Source organism: Herpailurus yagouaroundi, unplaced genomic scaffold (assembly GCF_014898765.1).
Source record: "Herpailurus yagouaroundi ecotype Mexico unplaced genomic scaffold, PumYag 163, whole genome shotgun sequence".
Classification (NCBI taxonomy): Eukaryota; Metazoa; Chordata; class Mammalia; order Carnivora; family Felidae; genus Herpailurus; species Herpailurus yagouaroundi.
In genome coordinates, this window is record NW_024412404.1 from 33,067,393 (window position 1) to 33,085,175 (window position 17,783).

Genomic DNA, 17,783 nt, shown 5'->3' on the forward strand with positions numbered 1-17,783 from the left:
CCACTTAACCAGCCAGGTGCCCCTGCCTCTCCATTTTAAAGTGTGTCTCCCTCTCTCTGACCCTCCCCGGTTCATGCTCTGTCTCTTCCTGTCTCAAAAATAAATAAAACATTATAAAAATAAATAATTTAAAAAATAAAAAATAAATAAAGTGGCTCTTAGTTGCTGTTTGCACTGTAGGTACTCCCTACAAAAGAGAGGACAAAGGAAAAAAACAAAAGCCCTAAATTTCACTTACAGAAATAATTTGCAAATTCATCCATTCAACACATTTATTGAGCACCTGTTATGTAGTAGGCTCCCAGCATTCACAATTGCTCTCTTCCATCTAAATACAAGATCAAGAAGGCTCAAAAGTTGTATACAAGAAAAGATCTTCCTGCATAGGGGAAGGAAGGAATGGTTGTTGGAAAAATAAAAATAAATAAGAAAGTATCAGATAAATGTAAGTGCTATAAAGAAAAAAGGTGATGTGTGCTCGCTTTGGCAGCACAGATACTAAAAATGGAACGATACAGAGAAGATTAGCATAGCCCCTGCGCAAGGATGACACACAAATTCGTGAAGCGTTCCATATTAAAAAAAAAAAAAAAAAGAAAGAAAAAGGTGATGTGATTGAGAGAATCTGATTCTCTCATTAAAGGTCTCCATGAATTGAACTTGCTCCTGAATTTAAAAGGACCCATCCAGGCACAGACTGGTGGCATAGGATGGAAAGGGAACAGCTAATGAACAGATCCTGATGGAGGAGGAATAAGACTAGAGCAGAGATTGCCAAACTTTTTCTGTGAAAGAGCCACATGGTCAATATTTTAGGCTTTGTAAATCACAGAAGTTCTCCTGAATATAACTGGTTTTGTTCCAGTTGTTACAGTTGTTTTACAATCCTTTAGAAATGTAAAAATCATGCCTAGTCCTCTGGCAGTATAAAAATAGGCCTCTGGCAAAATTTGGCCCCTGCCTTAGTTTTCTGACCTGTTTTAGAGAACAGCTATCTTCTGTAGCTAGAGGGCAAGTAAACAATGAGGAAAGTGGTACAAGATGGGATCTGAAAGGTAGGCAGGAGCCAGATCATGTAGTGTCTTTTAGACTAAGTTAAGACTTTGGATTTTTTTCTAAGTGTGATGGGAAATCCCTGGACAGTTTTAAGTAAGGCAGTAACATGATCTGCTTTAAGCTTTTAAAAAGACCACTGTGGTTCTCTGCAGAGAACAGATTGTATTTGGGGTAAGAGTGGAAACCAAGGGGCACCTGGGTGGCTCAGTTGGTTAAGCGTCCAACTTCGGCTCAGGTCATGATCCCACGGTCCATGAGTTCGAGCCCTGCGTCGGGCTCTGTGCTGACAGCTCAGAGCCTGGAGCCTGCTTCTGATTCTGTCTCCCTCTCTCTCTCTGACCCTCCCCTGTTCATACTTTGTCTGTCTCTATCTCAAAAATAAATCAAAAATATTTTTAAAAGTTAAAAAAAAAAAAAGAGTGGAAACCAAGAAATAGTTGATTAGGAGGCCAGCTATTGTATCATCCAGGCAAGCAAAGAGGGTGGTGGTGGTAAAGATAGAAAGTGAACTTAACACCCTCAGTGAAAGCTATGTTTATCACTGATGAACAAAGTCATGGATGGATTCTTGAAATTTTACTTTAAAATCAAAAGAGTTGTATAAAGAGCTTAGGTTGAGCTATAAATAGTATTAAGTTTGATTCATAGGAAAATCTTAGTTACTCAAATTCTTAGCAATATTTTGACATTTTTGATTTATAGATATTTGACTTTCAGGAAGATCATCTTTTCCACTCTCTTCCTAGTAAAATGATTCACAGTTTCTCCTCTTGATTCCTCATATTCATTATTTTCCCCTTTTCACCTAAATGTATTATAAAGTAGACTTAGAATGTTCCTCTCATTTCAGAGTGCACTGCAGTCAACCAAAAGATAACTGCTCTTTTAAAAATCTGAGAAACTTCCAACTTCCCTTGGCAACACACCCCTCTCTCTCAAAATTCCCATCACGAGGAAGTTGTAAATGTAAGTGGTTCTCACATTATCCAAAATCATTTCCTTGTTCTTTCTCTAATAAAAATATTGCTAAATTTTGAAAATTCATCAAGCTGTACCTATACTTTGGGTACTCTTTTTGTATATTTCTCGAGACTTTTTTTTAGAAACCGGGGGTGGGGAATGATCCAGACACATACGTAAAGAGGTTCCAATGATGGCAACCTTTAGGGGGTAGCCAGATGAGACAGTGTCAATGGTTGAGTTCCTTGGAGACAGATTCTGAGACCAAGTTTTGCATGCAAATGATTTATTGAGGATAGGACACAACTGACAAATATACGTGCAATGAAATAAGGAAGGCAGGAAGAGTCAGAGAGATACACTGACCCCCAAAGTGGTTACAGCTGAGTACTCAGTCCATCTTGTGATGAGCTCTGCAGCTGAGACAGCCCTCAGACTTGTCCTCAAATGAGGCAAGGAAGCTAAGTCTTTGCATCTTATCACTGGCTGTGGGGTCCCAGGAGCATAACCTAGAGTGAGGCAGTTCCCTGCATCCTAAAGCAATGCCCAGTAAGAACAAAACAAAGCAAAGCTTCACATCACCAGGAGCCAATATTCCCATCAGCTATGTGATAAGCACCTTCCCTATGAAGAGACAATCTCGGTTGTAGAATCACAACATCCACTACAGAGGGACATTCAGGTATTCTCATGTAGTCGGTTTACTGTTTAATGTTTGTCGTGGTGCATAGTATTAATTTAACATGGGTATACCGTATTTTAATTAAAATACTCTAGTAAAATTTAGTATGTCAAATATACTAATTAGCATGCTAATTAGTATTTTCACTAAAATACTTTTATTATGTAATATAGTATTTTACCATGGGCACACAACATTTTTATTAAAAATAAACAGAATTTGGGGCAACTGGGTGGTTCAGTCGGTTGAGCAGTTGAGCGTCTGACTTCAGGTTAGGTCAGGATTTCAGGGTCTGTGAGCTTGAGCCCCATCTCAGGCACTGTGCTGACAGCTCAGAGACTGCTTCAGAGCCTGTGTCTCCCTCTTTCTCTCTGCCCCTCTCTCTCTCTCTCTCAATAAACATAGAAAAAAAAATTTAAATAAACAGACTTCATGTTCAAGTATTTAGGAACATACTTTTAAAAAATACTGCTGGAAAAGTGACTCAAGTGCCATTTCAACTGTGTACCTTTATGCAGTTGGTGATTAAATTTGCATCAGTTTTTACTCTTCCTTCTATCAAGTCATATGGCTCCTTCTGTGATAAGACTCCTCTATCCTTTCCTGTCACTGCCACCAATTCTGGTCCCCATGTTCATCTCCTCAAACCTAAAATGTCTCATCCAAGTTGTTACAGGGGATATGGGAATGTTCCACTTCATAACTTGTATTAATTCCTCAAATAGTCACTGTAAGGCTTTAGGTAAATAACTTTGGGCAAGAAGACACAATCCCTCCGTCTCTTATAAACATTAATTACCAGTGAGTAGGCTTTCGTCAATATCATGATAAATAATTTCATAGAAGCTGTGATAAAAATGCCATGAAAAAGTACTAGATGTTATGAAACCATATGATGTCAGGACATGGATTAGGGGGTCAAAATGTTTTCTAAAGTAAGCAAGCTGAGGGGTAGCTTAGTCGGTTGATCATCCAACTCTTGACTTCGGCTCAGGGCATGATCCCAGGGTTGTGGGATTGAGCACTACATCAAGCCCCACCTTGGGCTCCTCGCTAAGTGTGGAGTCTGAATAAGATTCTCTCTCTCTCTCTCCCTCTGCCCCTCTCCCAAGCTCATGCCCTCTCTCTCCCTCTCCAAAATTAAAAAAATATATTGTGTAAGTAAACAAGCTGAGCCTTAAAGAGTTCAAAAGAAGTGTGTTCCATTCAAAAAGAATACCAAGGTTCCTCCTACCTTTAGGCTCTGAAGAGGAGGCAGCACATTGTACTCAAGGAACTAGGGAAGAAAGCCAGTAGCCAGCCAGCATTCTAGAGCTTAGGTAAGTAAGGGAAACTGGTAAGTAAGCAAGGGCAATATAAAGCCATTACAAGTAGGATTTTATTTTGGTCTTTTTCGTCTTTTAATTTTGAGATAATTTCAGAATTGCAAAAATATTATAAAAAATAATTTCCCTATACTTTCCAACCACATTCCCCAAATGTTAACAATTTAAATAGCTACAGTATAATTATCAAAATCAGGATATAACATTGATTCATTACATAATTTGCATACCTTATTTTACTAATCACCCCACTAATGTCCCTTCTAAGAATCCAATCCAGGATCACACAGTGCTTTCACTTGTCACGTCTCCTTAGTTTCCTTTAATATGGGATAGTTCCTCAGCCTTTATCTTTCATGACCCTGACACTGTTGAATGGCACTGGCCAGTTATTAGGTAGAATGTACCTCAATTACTATTTATCTAATGTTTCCTCGTGATCAAATTCAGGCTATACATTTTTGGCAATAATACCACAAAAGGGATACTGTGTCCTGCTCAGTGCATCATTTCAGAAGGAAAAGGATGTGGATTTGTCCCATGTGTTAACTTTGATCACTTGGTTAAAGTAGGGTCTGCCAGATTTCTCCACTGTAAAGCTATTATTCACTTTTTACTTAAATATCTTTGGGAAGACACTTTCTATGTGAATATTCTGTTTCCCAACATAATTTCACCAAGTAATTTCAGCATCCATTAATGATTCTTGCCTGTATCAATTATTTCTGTGGTGTTTGCAAATGGTAATCTGTGCTCTTTATCAACTCTTCTACATTATCTGGAATGCTACTCTAAGGAAGAGTTTTTCCTTCTCCCCTGATTTAGTCATTTATTTTTATCAGTAATGACTCATGGATTCATATTTTATTCCATGAGTTATGATTCATTAGTCTTAGTATTTTGTTACTCAAAATGTCCCCTATTCCACTAGAATCCCTTCAAGTTGATTCCTAGGTCTTTTTGACATGCTCCCATCTTTTTTTGAGCACATCCCTACTTTCTGTCACCGCAGATTTTCCAAGCTCATGTACTTTTCCTGAGCCAGTTTAGAATTAGCAAAGAGCTAATTTTTCTAAAGAGCTTGGGTTCCCTTTATTGGAGATACCACTAGATATATTCACTGGTTCTGGGGTGTCATTGCTTCAGGTTCTCTCAGCAGATAGAGCTAGAAAGTATATGTATGCATACCTCTGTGTAGATCTATTTATATCTATAAAATCATAAGTTTGTATTGGTACCTCCAATTCCAACCAAACATTACAGGGTTCATTCTAGCCTTAGAAGTGTCTTGCTTTTTTTGAATAAATATTTACTGAACACATGCCATGGGCCAGGCTCTGTGCCACACATTGGGGATATAATATTGAACAAAACAGGGGCGCCTGGGTGGCTCAGTCAGTTAAGCTTCCCACTTAGGCTCAGGTCATGATCTCATGGCTTGTGAGTTCCAGCCCTGCTTCAGGCTCTGTGCTGACAGCTCGGAGCCTGGAGCCTGCAGCCTGCTTCACATTCTGTCTCCCTCTCTGCCCCTCCCCCACACACACTCTGTCTCTCTCCTTCAAACATAAATAAACATTTATAAAATTTTTGAAAATACATTGAACAAAACAGATAGGGTCCCTGTCCCTGCCCTCATGAAGCTTAGATTCTATAAGGTACAATTTATAGATTATTCCCCTTTTCTCCAAAATTGCTAAATTTAAATTTATGCTTTCCATTGGCTCCTTCTCACCAGGATTTAAACAACCCACAGAAAGATTTTAAGCAGATAACATGATCAGTCCTTTTTTTTTTTTTTTTTTTTTTTTTTTTTAGTTCTACATTTCTTAAAAAGTCACTCTACTGGAGAGTCAAAGCAGACTGGAAGGCCAATTGTCAAATCAGTTGAAGGGGGAGAGGGGTTAAAGTGAATGCAGGGAGGCAATTTGAGGCTGTTAAATAGTACAAGGTAAGAGAACACAGTCAACAGGACTGAGGTGAAGGTGGAAAGAATGGAAATAAATGTATTTGAGAAATATTTAGGAGATAAATGGACCATATTTTGTAACTGACTGAGGGGTAGGAGGATGAGGTAAAGGAGAAAAATGACTCAAGGAGGACTCCTAGGTTTTTCAGAGTATGTTCAAAAATACTGGATTCACATTTCCATATATTGTATATATGACTACATGTCTCTTCCATTAAATTGTAAGCAGCCTGATGACAAGAATAGTGTAATACGGGCACCTGGGTGGCTCAATTGGTTGAGCATCCGCCTCTTGATTTCAGCTCAGGTCATGATCTCACAGTTAGGTTCATGGGTTCAAGCCCTGACTTGAGCTCTGCACTGCCAGCGCAGAGCCTGCTTGGGATTCTCTGCCTCCCTCTATTCTCTGTACCTCTCCCCACCCCCATTGTTTTCTTTTTCAAAAAAAAATAAAAATAAATAAAATAAAAACAGTGTAACCATGTATTATTCATATCTTTGTATCCCCAATATCTCCTACAGTGTCTGGTACATAGTTGGAGCTCAAGAAATGTTGAATAAATGATTGAATGGATGACCCTCCTAAGACTTACCAAGTTGAGATTTAAGCTGTAGAAGCTCAAATTAGATAGAACACCTTCATAAAGGCCTAAAACTCCCTAAGTAGAGGAAAACTACTTATGCTGAATATCTATTCTCCCCAAAGGGTATATCCTGGTCTATTAGTTTATTATGTATACTTTCTCTCCTACCATTAACTCATCTTACCCAAGACTAAAAGCCAGAGGCTAGGGGCGCCTGGGTGGCGCAGTCGGTTAAGCATCCGACTTCAGCCAGGTCACGATCTCGCGGTCCGTGAGTTCAAGCCCCGCGTCGGGCTCTGGGCTGATGGCTCAGAGCCTGGAGCCTGTTTCCTATTCTGTGTCTCCCTCTCTCTCTGCCCCTCCCCCATTCATGCTCTGTCTCTCTCTGTCCCAAAAATAAATAAACGTTGGAAAAAAATAAAATAAAATAAAATAAAATAAAATAAAATAAAATAAAATAAAAGCCAGAGGCTATAAAATAGAGGTGTTTGGCTGTAACAACAAATTTCTCTTTTCACCTATCCGATTGCCAAAAATTAATGCCTATTAATTGCCTGTTCCTGGCAGGGGGTGGAGGTAAAGTGAGGCCTCTGTTTCCTCATCTCTCAAATGGGGATATGGGGCTGAGATGAGATGTTTCTAGCCTCGAGCAGGCATTCAGTAAAAGTTGACATGCTGCCTTTCTCTTCACATATTTATATACTCCTTCAAGACCCAATTCAAACCACTCCTCCAACTAGGAAACCTGCCCAGACTGCTCCAAATATGAGCAACTTCTTTTTCCTTCTCTCAGCTCCTGGTATACTTATCTGTAAAATTCTTCAAAAATTAACCAAGGGTAGTCCTGTGATTGCTTTACTTTCCTTTTTACTTGTTATTTAACTATTCACATACTCACACAATGTTCTCCAGTAAATTCAGATATACTGGGATTCAAATGTCAGCTATGCCATTATTTGCTATGACTTTATCTTCCCAATTTTCAATGTTCTCATCTGTGAAATGGGAGACCTAGATACCTATCTGGTAAGATTGTTGTTAGGATTTGAAATGATGTGTATAAAAAGGATCCAGCACATGCCACATGTTTGGTGGTCAATAAGTAGATGCCAACAAGCACCAGTGAGGGCAGTTGTCAGATCTTTTTCAAATTTCAATCCTGTTCCAGATACGGCACCTCACAGTGTGCCTCACACATGGCTGATGTTTGATATTTATACTCCACCTTTTCCAAAAAAGATTTAAGGCAGCTAGGTGTTCAATAAATATTTGTTAAATGATTACAGGCCATACTTTCCAGTCAGATGTTCTTTCTTCCTTTCTGCTTTTCCATAATAAGCAGAGCACCACAATATTGTGATTTTTTAAAAGCTTTTAATCATCCTTCACCTGCAATGATTTCTTCTGTTGTTTTTTAATCTAATAAAACCTTAACTATAAAATACATGTTCATGGTGAAAAGGAAAATATTATGAGGTAATAAAATGAAAAGTAGACTCTTCTCCCCATATTCAGTCTCACTATCCAGAGGTAATATTTAAAAAAAACAAAAAACAATTTCCTATATATCCTTTTAGAAATCTTACATATACACCCTAAATAAAAAAAAAAAATACCTGCTTTTTTCACTTAATATATAGGTAGTATTTATTGGTTTTGATGTTTGGCAACTATTCTACCTTCTTTATTACTTAAAGATTTGCCCTGATTTAGCCTCTTAATAATATAAACTCCACAAGGATCTTTTCATTTCTTTTGCTCTACTCTATCCACAGCACCTAAATAAAACCTGAAACATAAACATATGGTCAATAAGTATTTGCTAATGAATGTACTTCCTTTTGAGGAATTGCCTTCATTCACTCACGGTATACTGCCTGCCCTTAGCCAAGTGGCAAGGAACATTGATTAGATCCTCCCTCCTTAGATTCTGAACTGTGAGCAGAATAAAAACAGTTGTAGTTTATTCATTCCAGTGCTGTACTCATTTAAACATGGAATGTTTTGCTACCAATATTCTCTGGTGTAGCTCCTACTTCACTGTTCTTAGCCTGGTCTTGCCTTAAGTAACTCATATCTTTTCAACGAATTTCCCTTCAGTTAAGTTAGTTCAGAATATCTCAGCCTCAGCACCACTTTTTTTTTTTTTTTTAAGTAAACCCTACACCCCACATGGGGCTTGAACTTACAAACCAAGATCAAGAGTTGCAGGCTCCACTGACTTGAGTCAGCCAGGCGCCCCAGCACTACTGACAGTTTGAGCTACATAATTCTTTGTTGTGAGGGGCTGTTCTGTGCATTAGAGTACATTTAGCAGCATCCTTGGTCCCAGCAGATGTTAGTAAAATCCCCTTATGTAACAATCAAAAATGTCTCTACACATTAGCAAATGTCCCCTAAAAGGCTGAATTATGTAGTTGATTTCTGTGGAACAACAACAAAAAAATCCTAACTGATGATTACTAAATCTTTGGCAACTTTTCCTTATGGCCTGTATAGAAATACCTCATTTGTTCCAGTAGCTCAGCTATATATTATTATGTTATATGGGTGTGTCATATGTTATTAAATCAGCCAACTAATAATGGATTTTAAGGTTTTATCTGGTGTCATTTCATAATTTTTTTAATTATTTAGTTAGTTAGTTTTATTCAACACTCTTTCCTCCTTTTCATTTATTTTCTACTATAATCCTGCCAGAAACTCCATAGAGGAGTCATGATATTACACCAAAGATTTATATCAAGGAAACAAGCTCAGACATTCACAATTTACTCAAGGTCAGAGTATCTATTTACTTACTTCCTATTTAAGTAGATCTGTTTGATACCAAATTCAATGTTCTAAGAACACTCCCCTTTTATAGAATATATTCATATTTGAATTAAAAAATACTTAATCCTGATGCTACAAGCATGATCTATTTCAGAAAAAAAATGATAAATTTTCTTCATCAAAATTAAAAATTCCTATTCTTCAAAAAATATTCCTGTGAAAAAGATGTGAGTTGGAAGAATAAACTTTATAAAAACACATCTCTCATAGAGGACTTGTGTCCAGAATGTATAAAGAGCTCTTAAAACCAATAATAAGGAGGGGTGTCTGGGTGGCTCAGTTGCTTAAGGGTCCAACTCTTGATTTCAGCTTAGGTCATGGTCTCGGTTTGTAGGATCGAGTTCTGTATAGGGCTCTGCCCTGACAGCATGGAGCCTGCTTGGGATTCTCTCTCTCCCTCTCTCTCTGCCCCTCCCCTATGTGCACATTTGTGCTCTCTAGCTCTCAAAAATAATCATTTTAAAAACAGCATTAAAAAAAAAAAACAGTAAGAAATGAGTAAACTCTGTTTTTGTTTTTATTTTTTTAAGTTTTTATTTAAATTCTAGTAAGTTCACACGCTGTGTAATATTGATTTCAGGAGTAGAATTTAGTGATTCATCTTACATATAACACCCAGTGCCATTATTATTTTTTTAAGATTTTATTTTTAAGCAATCTCTACACTCAACATGGGACTTGAGCTCACAACCCCAAGATCAAGAGTACATTTAGTATCCAGTGCCATTGTTGATGTTTTTTTAAGATTTTATTTAAAAAAAATTTTTTTTTCAACGTTTATTTATTTTTGGGACAGAGAGAGACAGAGCATGAACGGGCGAGGGGCAGAGAGAGAGGGAGACACAGAATCGGAAACAGGCTCCAGGCTCTGAGCCATCAGCCCAGAGCCCGACGCGGGGCTCGAACTCACAGACCGTGAGATCGTGACCTGGTTGAAGTCGGACGCTTAATCGACTGCGCCACCCAGGCGCCCCTTAAGATTTTATTTTTAAGTAATCTTCTACACTCAACATGGGACTCGAATTCACAACCCCAAGATCAAGCATTGCATGTTCTACCAACTGAGCCAAGCAGGTGGCCCCGATCTGGTGTTACTTTAAATAGCAGCTTTATGGAAATATAATTCAAACACATGTAATTCATCCAATTAAAGTATACAATTCAGTGGCTTTTAGTGTATTCAGAGTTGCAATCCTCACTACAATCAATTTTAGAACACCTTCATCACCTCAGAAAGAACCCCCTGCACACCTTAGATGTCACCACGCCCAAGACCCCATCTGCCGTAGTCCTAGGTAACCAATAATCTATTTTCTATCTCTTAACATTTCATGAAATGGAATCCTAGAACATGTGCTATTTGGAACTATTTCACTTAGTGTAATATTTTCAAGGTTCATCCATGTTGTAGCATGTATCAGCACTTCATTCCTTCTTATTGTTGAACAATATTCCATTGCATGGACACACCACATTTCATCTATCCATTCCTCAATTGATGGGCATTGGGCTGCTCCACTTTTTGTCTATTATGAATAATGCTGTTATGAATGTTCACGTACAAGATTTTATGTAGGCATGTTTTCACTTCTCTTGGTTATATACCTGGGGGTGGAACTGCTGGGTCATACGGAAACTAGGTTTTACCTTTTGAGGAATTGCCAGTGTTTTCCAAAGTGGCTGGACCATTTTACCTTCTCAACGGCAGTGTACTAGAACTCCAATTTCTTCACATTCTCACCAACATTTGTCCTTTTTTTGAACTGTATCTCCCTAATGGTTAATGTTGGTTAATGGTAATGTATCTCTCTAATGGTTGGTGAATATCTCTGTATGTGTTTACTGGCCATTTGTATATCTTTGGAGAAATGTCTATCCAGATCTTTTGTTCATTTTTTAATTGGGCTATTTGCCTTTCTACTATTAAATTGTAATAAATCTCATGTACTCTAGATACAAGTCCCTTTTCAGACACATGATTTCCAAAATTTTTCCCCACTCTGTGGGATGTCTTTTCATTTTCTTTTTTTTTTTTTTTTCATTTTCTTAACAGTATTCTTTATAGCACAAAAGTTTAAATTCTTTATTGTCAGTCTTTCAGGTAAAAAGTCTGTCATAAGCAGCCAGTTCAGTTTGCATCTCAATCATTTGTATTTCTCTGAGACAACAATCATATTTGGATGCAGATGTGTGCACATTTCCCATTTCATCACACAGAATATTAAAGATGTGTGTATGTAAGTGTCACGATTTAATCAAATATTTTTTACTGCTTAATCAAGAGCATTCTTAAGTGAACTTCTGGTTTGTTTTTACTGCATGTGCATGGTGGTGAAAAATATATAACCATTAGTACAGGTTAGTACCAATGCCTTTAATGGTGTTAAGGCACAAGTGGTTTCATCCATCATTGCTTGTGCCATCAAAGTAAATGCCAATGCAGTGAAAGGGCAAATAATATTTTAGTATTATTATGAAAATAATCTTGACCTCAAGTAGCCCTAGGGATCTGCTGGACCACATTTTGAGAACTGTTGCTCTATGACATCCATGTTTGTTTGAAAAGGAAGAAAATTCATTATATGTACATTTTCTCATAAAACTGATACTTCAGGGACACAAGAGGAATACAAGAGGGAATATGTGACAAGTTATCTGTGATTTTTGTCTACCTTTGACACACCATTGCATATCCCAGGGACACATAACCCAAAGAGGAATTTAAGCAAAGATAATGAAAAGTAATGGGTCTTCCACCATATTTATGAAGAAGTGAAGAAGGCATGTTAGTGCATGATGATATTATGTAAAATTATTTACTCTTTGTAAATATCTACTGCATTAGAGTGGATATAAGCTGTTAAGATTCTATTCTCTAAGCAGCAAATAAAGATAAATAGGTTTTAGGCTGTCCACTACAAGGGCCAGTGAAGCCTCTGTCCAGAATTAAGCCAATTCAAAGTAATCCTATAGATTCTAAGCCAGTAAGATGTACTCTGGGAACCAAAGTCCCCCCATAAAAGTCCTTAGAGACATTATCTACTTAAGAACTACTTAGCCTATCCAAGGATCTTCAAGAACTAATAGCTGTGTTAAAGTAAACTTTTGAAAATAGTTCCAGACCATGGCCAAGTTACTGAGATCTAACTTGTCTTTGTTTCTAATTCATCCTGCATACTACTTCAAAATTAATCCCTCTAAATCATTCTCACCTTTATTCAAGAACTTTTAGTAATAATTAAGAGCTAACACCAATAGAGCTCTTACCATGTGCCCAGCACCATACTGAACAATTTAAATGAATTTTCTCATTTAATCCTCCCAGCAATCCAATGAAGTAAATGCTATAGCTCTTTCCTCTGGAGATGAGGAAACTTGACTTAAAGAGATTCAATAACCTGCCCACAGTTGCTGAGTTTCTGAGTGGCAATGCTAAGACTTAAACGTAGGCTCTCCACCCACTGCAGTATTTCCTCAGATACCAGTGATCTAATAATCACTTACAGAACTTGTTAAAAAACAAAACAAAACAAAACAGCTAATTGGGCACAATGACAAGGCACATCAGAATTTCCAGGGTGAGTCTCTGACTCACAGCAGGCTTAAGAACCATAAGTTAACTTCCATTCTTTATTCCTAAAGAATAGAGTTGATTTCCCATGTCTAAACTACTCCTCCCAGCAGGATTCTAGGATAAGGGCAAAATTCCTCAAATTAGTCTACAAAGTTCTTCATTTTCTATCACTTGATTCACCTTTTTGGTCTCATTCTGCCCCAAGTTCCCTTTTTGTTTCAGGGCCCCCCATTCATCACAGGCCTTTCCTTCCCTGGGTATTTGCACATGCTGTTCTTTGGCCTGGATTGCTCATTCCTCCTCCTCTTCTCTAGTTAACTCTTGCTCTTCCTCAGGTTTCAGCATAATGGACACTTCCTGAGAGACACTTTCCTGACCTCCCTATCTAGGTCAATTCCCTAGCTATAATCTCTCATAACACTATGTACATTTGCAAATTTAAAAAAATTATGTGATTCTCTCTCTCTCACTATAAACTCTACAAAGGTAAGCAATATGCTTGCTTTTGCTCATTATTGTATCCCCAGTGCCTATCTTATTCATGCCTGTCACATAAATAGTGCACATTCAATAAATATTTGTTGAAAGAATAGATTCAAGGCCTTTTTATCTATTCCCTACTTAGCCAACAGTTTATTTTTCACTCTCACTCAACAGAGACCTACAATAACAGAGGTTAACTCCTCTCTCTACATCTTTTCATCCTTATCCAGACCCAAGACCCTTCTCCACCTCCTCATCTACATACACCTACAATTCACTTATTCACCTACAATTCTTCCTACTGCTAAAAGGTAGAGCCTAAATTTCCCTTATTTCATAAAGTTCTCTTTAATACACCAGCCCCCAACAGATGACTCTAAACCTCTAAATCACTTTGTATTTCCACGCTATTCATTTGGTACTTCATTATATGATGCCACATATCATTATGTAATATTTCATATGTAATTACCTTGTTTTATTTTTTTAGTATAAGCATCATTAGGGAGTTTGTATGTTCTTAAAACAGTAGTTTAATTGGCTACTGGAGTACCTAGGCACATCCTAAGTCCTCTGTAAACATCTGCAGAGTGAATTAATGAAGAACTCTCTTTGGCCTGCAGTTTATTACCAAATTTAGCAAATGACAACTCTCCTTGGAGGGCACTTGTTTATTTTATACTATTTCTCCATGTAATATCTCCAGAGCCCCTTTTGGCAGACAGTTCAAAACAAGGGTGATGGAAGAACATTAAAGTAATATACTATTTTAAATTTCCGGACATATTTAGAGCCCTTCTGTACTCAGCTTATTCTAAACCCATTACAAAATTATTAATATATTCCATATTCTCTAGGATTCCATAACTCTCTTGCCTGAATATCATTTACCACAAGCCTCTAGCCCTATATAAAATGCAGTATATTTCAACTTTTTCCCCCCTCTGGTGAGACTCAGATCTAAGTAATTAAGACTTTTTTCCTTCAAGATCAGAGACTAAATTGTAATTCCAATTATTCTGAGTCTTATTTTTAAATCCAAGAGCTGAGGAAAACAAAGTTGACAGACAAATTGAAATTTAGGCTATACGTGTCACCCATTTCAAATACAAGGAATTAATTTATTTCATGAGTTTTACCAATCATGATTTTTACCCATACTAACTAAAATATATTTAAAAATTAAAATTCTATAGTAAAGAATCATGAGTTGTCCTTATGAACATTTTATATGGAGCTAATTACTTTTTTAAGAGCTTTATTGAGATATAACTTACATACCATAAAATTCACCCATATTGTGTACAATTCAATTTTTTTAGTATAAAGAGCTTACCATCATCACTAGAATCTAATTTTGTTTTTTTGTTTTTTTTTTTGTTTTTTTTTTTTTTTAATTTTTTTTTTTCAACGTTTATTTTTGGGACAGAGAGAGACAGAGCATGAACGGGGGAGGGGCAGAGAGAGAGGGAGACACAGAATCGGAAACAGGCTCCAGGCTCTGAGCCATCAGCCCAGAGCCTGACGCGGGGCTCGAACTCACGGACGGCGAGATCGTGACCTGGCTGAAGTCGGACACTCAACCGACTGCGCCACCCAGGCGCCCCTCTAATTTTGTTTTATATTATTTTTTAAACTGGGATATAATTCACAATGTTGTGTAACTATCACCATTCAAATTCTGGAACATTTTCTTCACCCCAAAAAGAAACCTTGTACTCATTAACAGCCTCTCCCCTTTTCTCTCTCACCGCGCCAGCCCTAGGTAATCACTAATCTACTTTATTTGTCTATGAATTTTTTTATTTTTAAAATTTAATATAAATGGAATCATACAATAAATATGTGGTTTTTGTGACTGGCTCCTGTCATTTAGCCTATGTTTTCAAGGTTCATCCATGTTGCAAGAATCAGAACTTCACTCCTTGTTATCATCTAATAACATTCTATTGCATAGATATACCACATCTGATTTATCCTTTCATCAGTTGATGGATATTTAGGTTGTTTCCACTTTTTTGGCTATTAGGAAAAATGCTGCTATGAAAATTTGCATACAAGTTTTGTCTAGACATGTGTTTTTATTTCTCTTGGATAAATAACAAGGAGTGGAATTACTAGGTCACATGCTAATCACTTTTAAGACGAATAACATATATATTTTTTTCTATTTTGAAGGATTTTTGACACAGCCAGGAAAGACTTTTCATGAAAATTCTAATATAAAACCCTTTTAAAAGATAATGTTAATCTGCACACAGCTTTGTTATGAACAGACTATATCGTATTACTTTGTAAGTGGGGGTTCAAATATAAATTCCAAAATGGGGTGAGAACTCCTTTTAGCGTAAATCATAAAACTAGACGGGAGTTTGCGCTAGCCTACTTAATCAATATGCTAGGATTAAATTCTATTTTTTGAGCAGGATATATATATCCATCTCCTTGCGGTGCATAACTACTTAAGAGATAAATACACAGTAAGGGAAGGCTTACCCAGTAGGAGGAGCAATAAATAGGAATTTAAAATACCAAAAACCCTGAGTAAGTTAAATTCTTATTTCCCTCCACTAGCGGGGGCCTGTTTTACATTTCGTGAGAAAAAGGTGAATCGTTAATTATAAATAGTCATGTAAATTGTCAAAGCCTCTCATAAAAGCATCTTTCAGAAATTGGAGGCCAAATAAACTTCTGTTCACATGTTGTTGTTGTTGTTTCTGGCAGTGTACACTCTAGTTCAAATATATTCAGGAAACAAACTTGAAACAGAATTAAGAGCTGATTGTAAAATTCCACATTTAAAAAGAGCGTAAAAAACACACTTTAACTTTAAAGAAAAATCAAACATCTTGCAAGACAAATCAAACATCTTGCGGCAGACATTAGGCATAATCAAGGGAAAACTACCAGACGTCCTACCAATCACAGCACTGGAGAACGCCACAGGTCGTCCAAAAGACGCATTCGTTTTAGCCAACAGCTCTTTCCTCCCGCCAAAGCTGTCCCTGGAGCGTCAGAGAATAACCCATCGAGTGATTGATGATTTTTCCCTTTCGATTCCCTCCCCCCCCCCCCCCAACACACACACATCCACCTGCTTGGAGGTGTCAAAGCGACTCTAAATGGTTAACAGTGACCAGCAGCACAGAGAGAAACAAACACCCCTGACAACCCACAGCTGAGTAAGCAAGAGCTGTTTATTCACGAACATGTTCCATTTGGAGACTGTCGGCGAGCCCTTGAAAGACCAAGCACATTATAGAAGGCTCTTAGAGAGGGAGAGAATAATCTTTTCTCCCCCACCACTCCCCCAAAACACACAGTGAGAAACTCGGGTGGGAACCATCTGGTTAAGGCGGCCCCCACGCCCCCTTGGGAATAATCTCCCGCACCAGTGCATCCGTCCCCTTGCGGGGGTTGTGTAACTCCCCAAAACGAGCTCAGACGCGGCACAGCCTGGCCCCAGCGCCGAGGGCTTCCGAAGGCACTTCTGCCACCCCCACCCCCTCCACGGCCCGCCCCGACGCCGCGAACAGGGCTGGGGACCCTGAAGAGAAATGGCCCTTCAGCCCCCTCCCCTCACCTGGCTCGGTCCCACCTGAGGGCAAGAGCTGAGAAAAGAACAGGCAGGGAGGGCTGACCTTGTTGCTACTGACAGTAGAGAGGCACATCCTGCTGCTTCCTGGAAAGCGGCCCGAAGGACATTTTTCCCCCTGGAGGAAGGAAACGGGAGGGCGCCGGCCGGGCGGCTGCGGGCGCGGCGGCGGTGGTCGGGGCGGGCTGTGCAGCCTCCAGCGGGGACGGTCAGAGGACTACATCTCCCAGGCTGCTCTGGGCCGCCTTGCGTCGTGACCCCGGCGCGCACGGAGGCGGTGACTCTTACCTCACAGAGGTAGCTCCTCCGCCAGCAGCAACTCGGCGCCCGCGGTCCATGGACCGGAACCCCGGGCCGACGGGCAGGAACCCGGGCCGCGATTGCCGCCTCCCCGCCCCAGGCTCCTCCTCCTCGCTCTCCACCGCCTCCTCCGGACGCCCGCAGGACGCGCACCGCCGCCTCCGGGCTCGCGGAGCCACCCCGGGAGGTTGGGCAGCGGGTTCGCGGCTGCCGCCGGACTGAGGCCTACTCCGCCGCCTCTCAGTGCTATTGTCCCTGGGCCCGGCCCTGACCAGGTCCACTGGGGAGGGCCGAGTGCGCCGGCTCCGCCGAAGATGCCGGACCAAGCCCTACAGCAGATGCTAGACAGGTACGGGCAGCTTTGGGGGAGAAAGCGAGCCGCAGACCCTCGTCTGGCGCTGGTCCTGCCCGCGCCCGGCCTCG

At 39.2% G+C, this 17,783-nt stretch overlaps 2 protein-coding genes and 1 non-coding gene across 11 annotated transcripts in view; 2 read left to right on the top strand and 1 right to left on the bottom strand.

Annotated features, from left to right (window-relative positions):
- CPEB3 (cytoplasmic polyadenylation element binding protein 3) overlaps positions 1 to 17,453 on the bottom strand; it is a 197,432-nt gene extending 179,979 nt beyond the window's left edge. For 2 of the 9 annotated variants that reach the window (XM_040485853.1, XM_040485851.1), the window contains exon 1: positions 17,049 to 17,300. In XM_040485853.1, coding sequence (XP_040341787.1) covers positions 17,049 to 17,136 — 88 coding nt within the window. In that variant the 5' untranslated portion in view covers positions 17,137 to 17,300. Of the gene's footprint in view, positions 1 to 16,384; positions 16,471 to 17,048; positions 17,307 to 17,348 lie in introns of those variants that run through there. The other 7 variants (XM_040485855.1, XM_040485857.1, XM_040485854.1 and 4 more) reach the window with 5 other exon arrangements.
- On the top strand, positions 475 to 581 carry LOC121037611 (U6 spliceosomal RNA). The gene has a single exon (XR_005793873.1). It is a non-coding gene; the product is annotated as a U6 spliceosomal RNA (small nuclear RNA).
- A 119-nt stretch (positions 17,454 to 17,572) lies between the features above and the next one.
- MARCHF5 (membrane associated ring-CH-type finger 5) overlaps positions 17,573 to 17,783 on the top strand; it is a 57,814-nt gene continuing 57,603 nt past the window's right edge. The window contains exon 1 of the mRNA XM_040485862.1: positions 17,573 to 17,709. Coding sequence (XP_040341796.1) covers positions 17,675 to 17,709 — 35 coding nt within the window. The 5' untranslated portion in view covers positions 17,573 to 17,674. The remainder of the gene's footprint in view (positions 17,710 to 17,783) is intronic.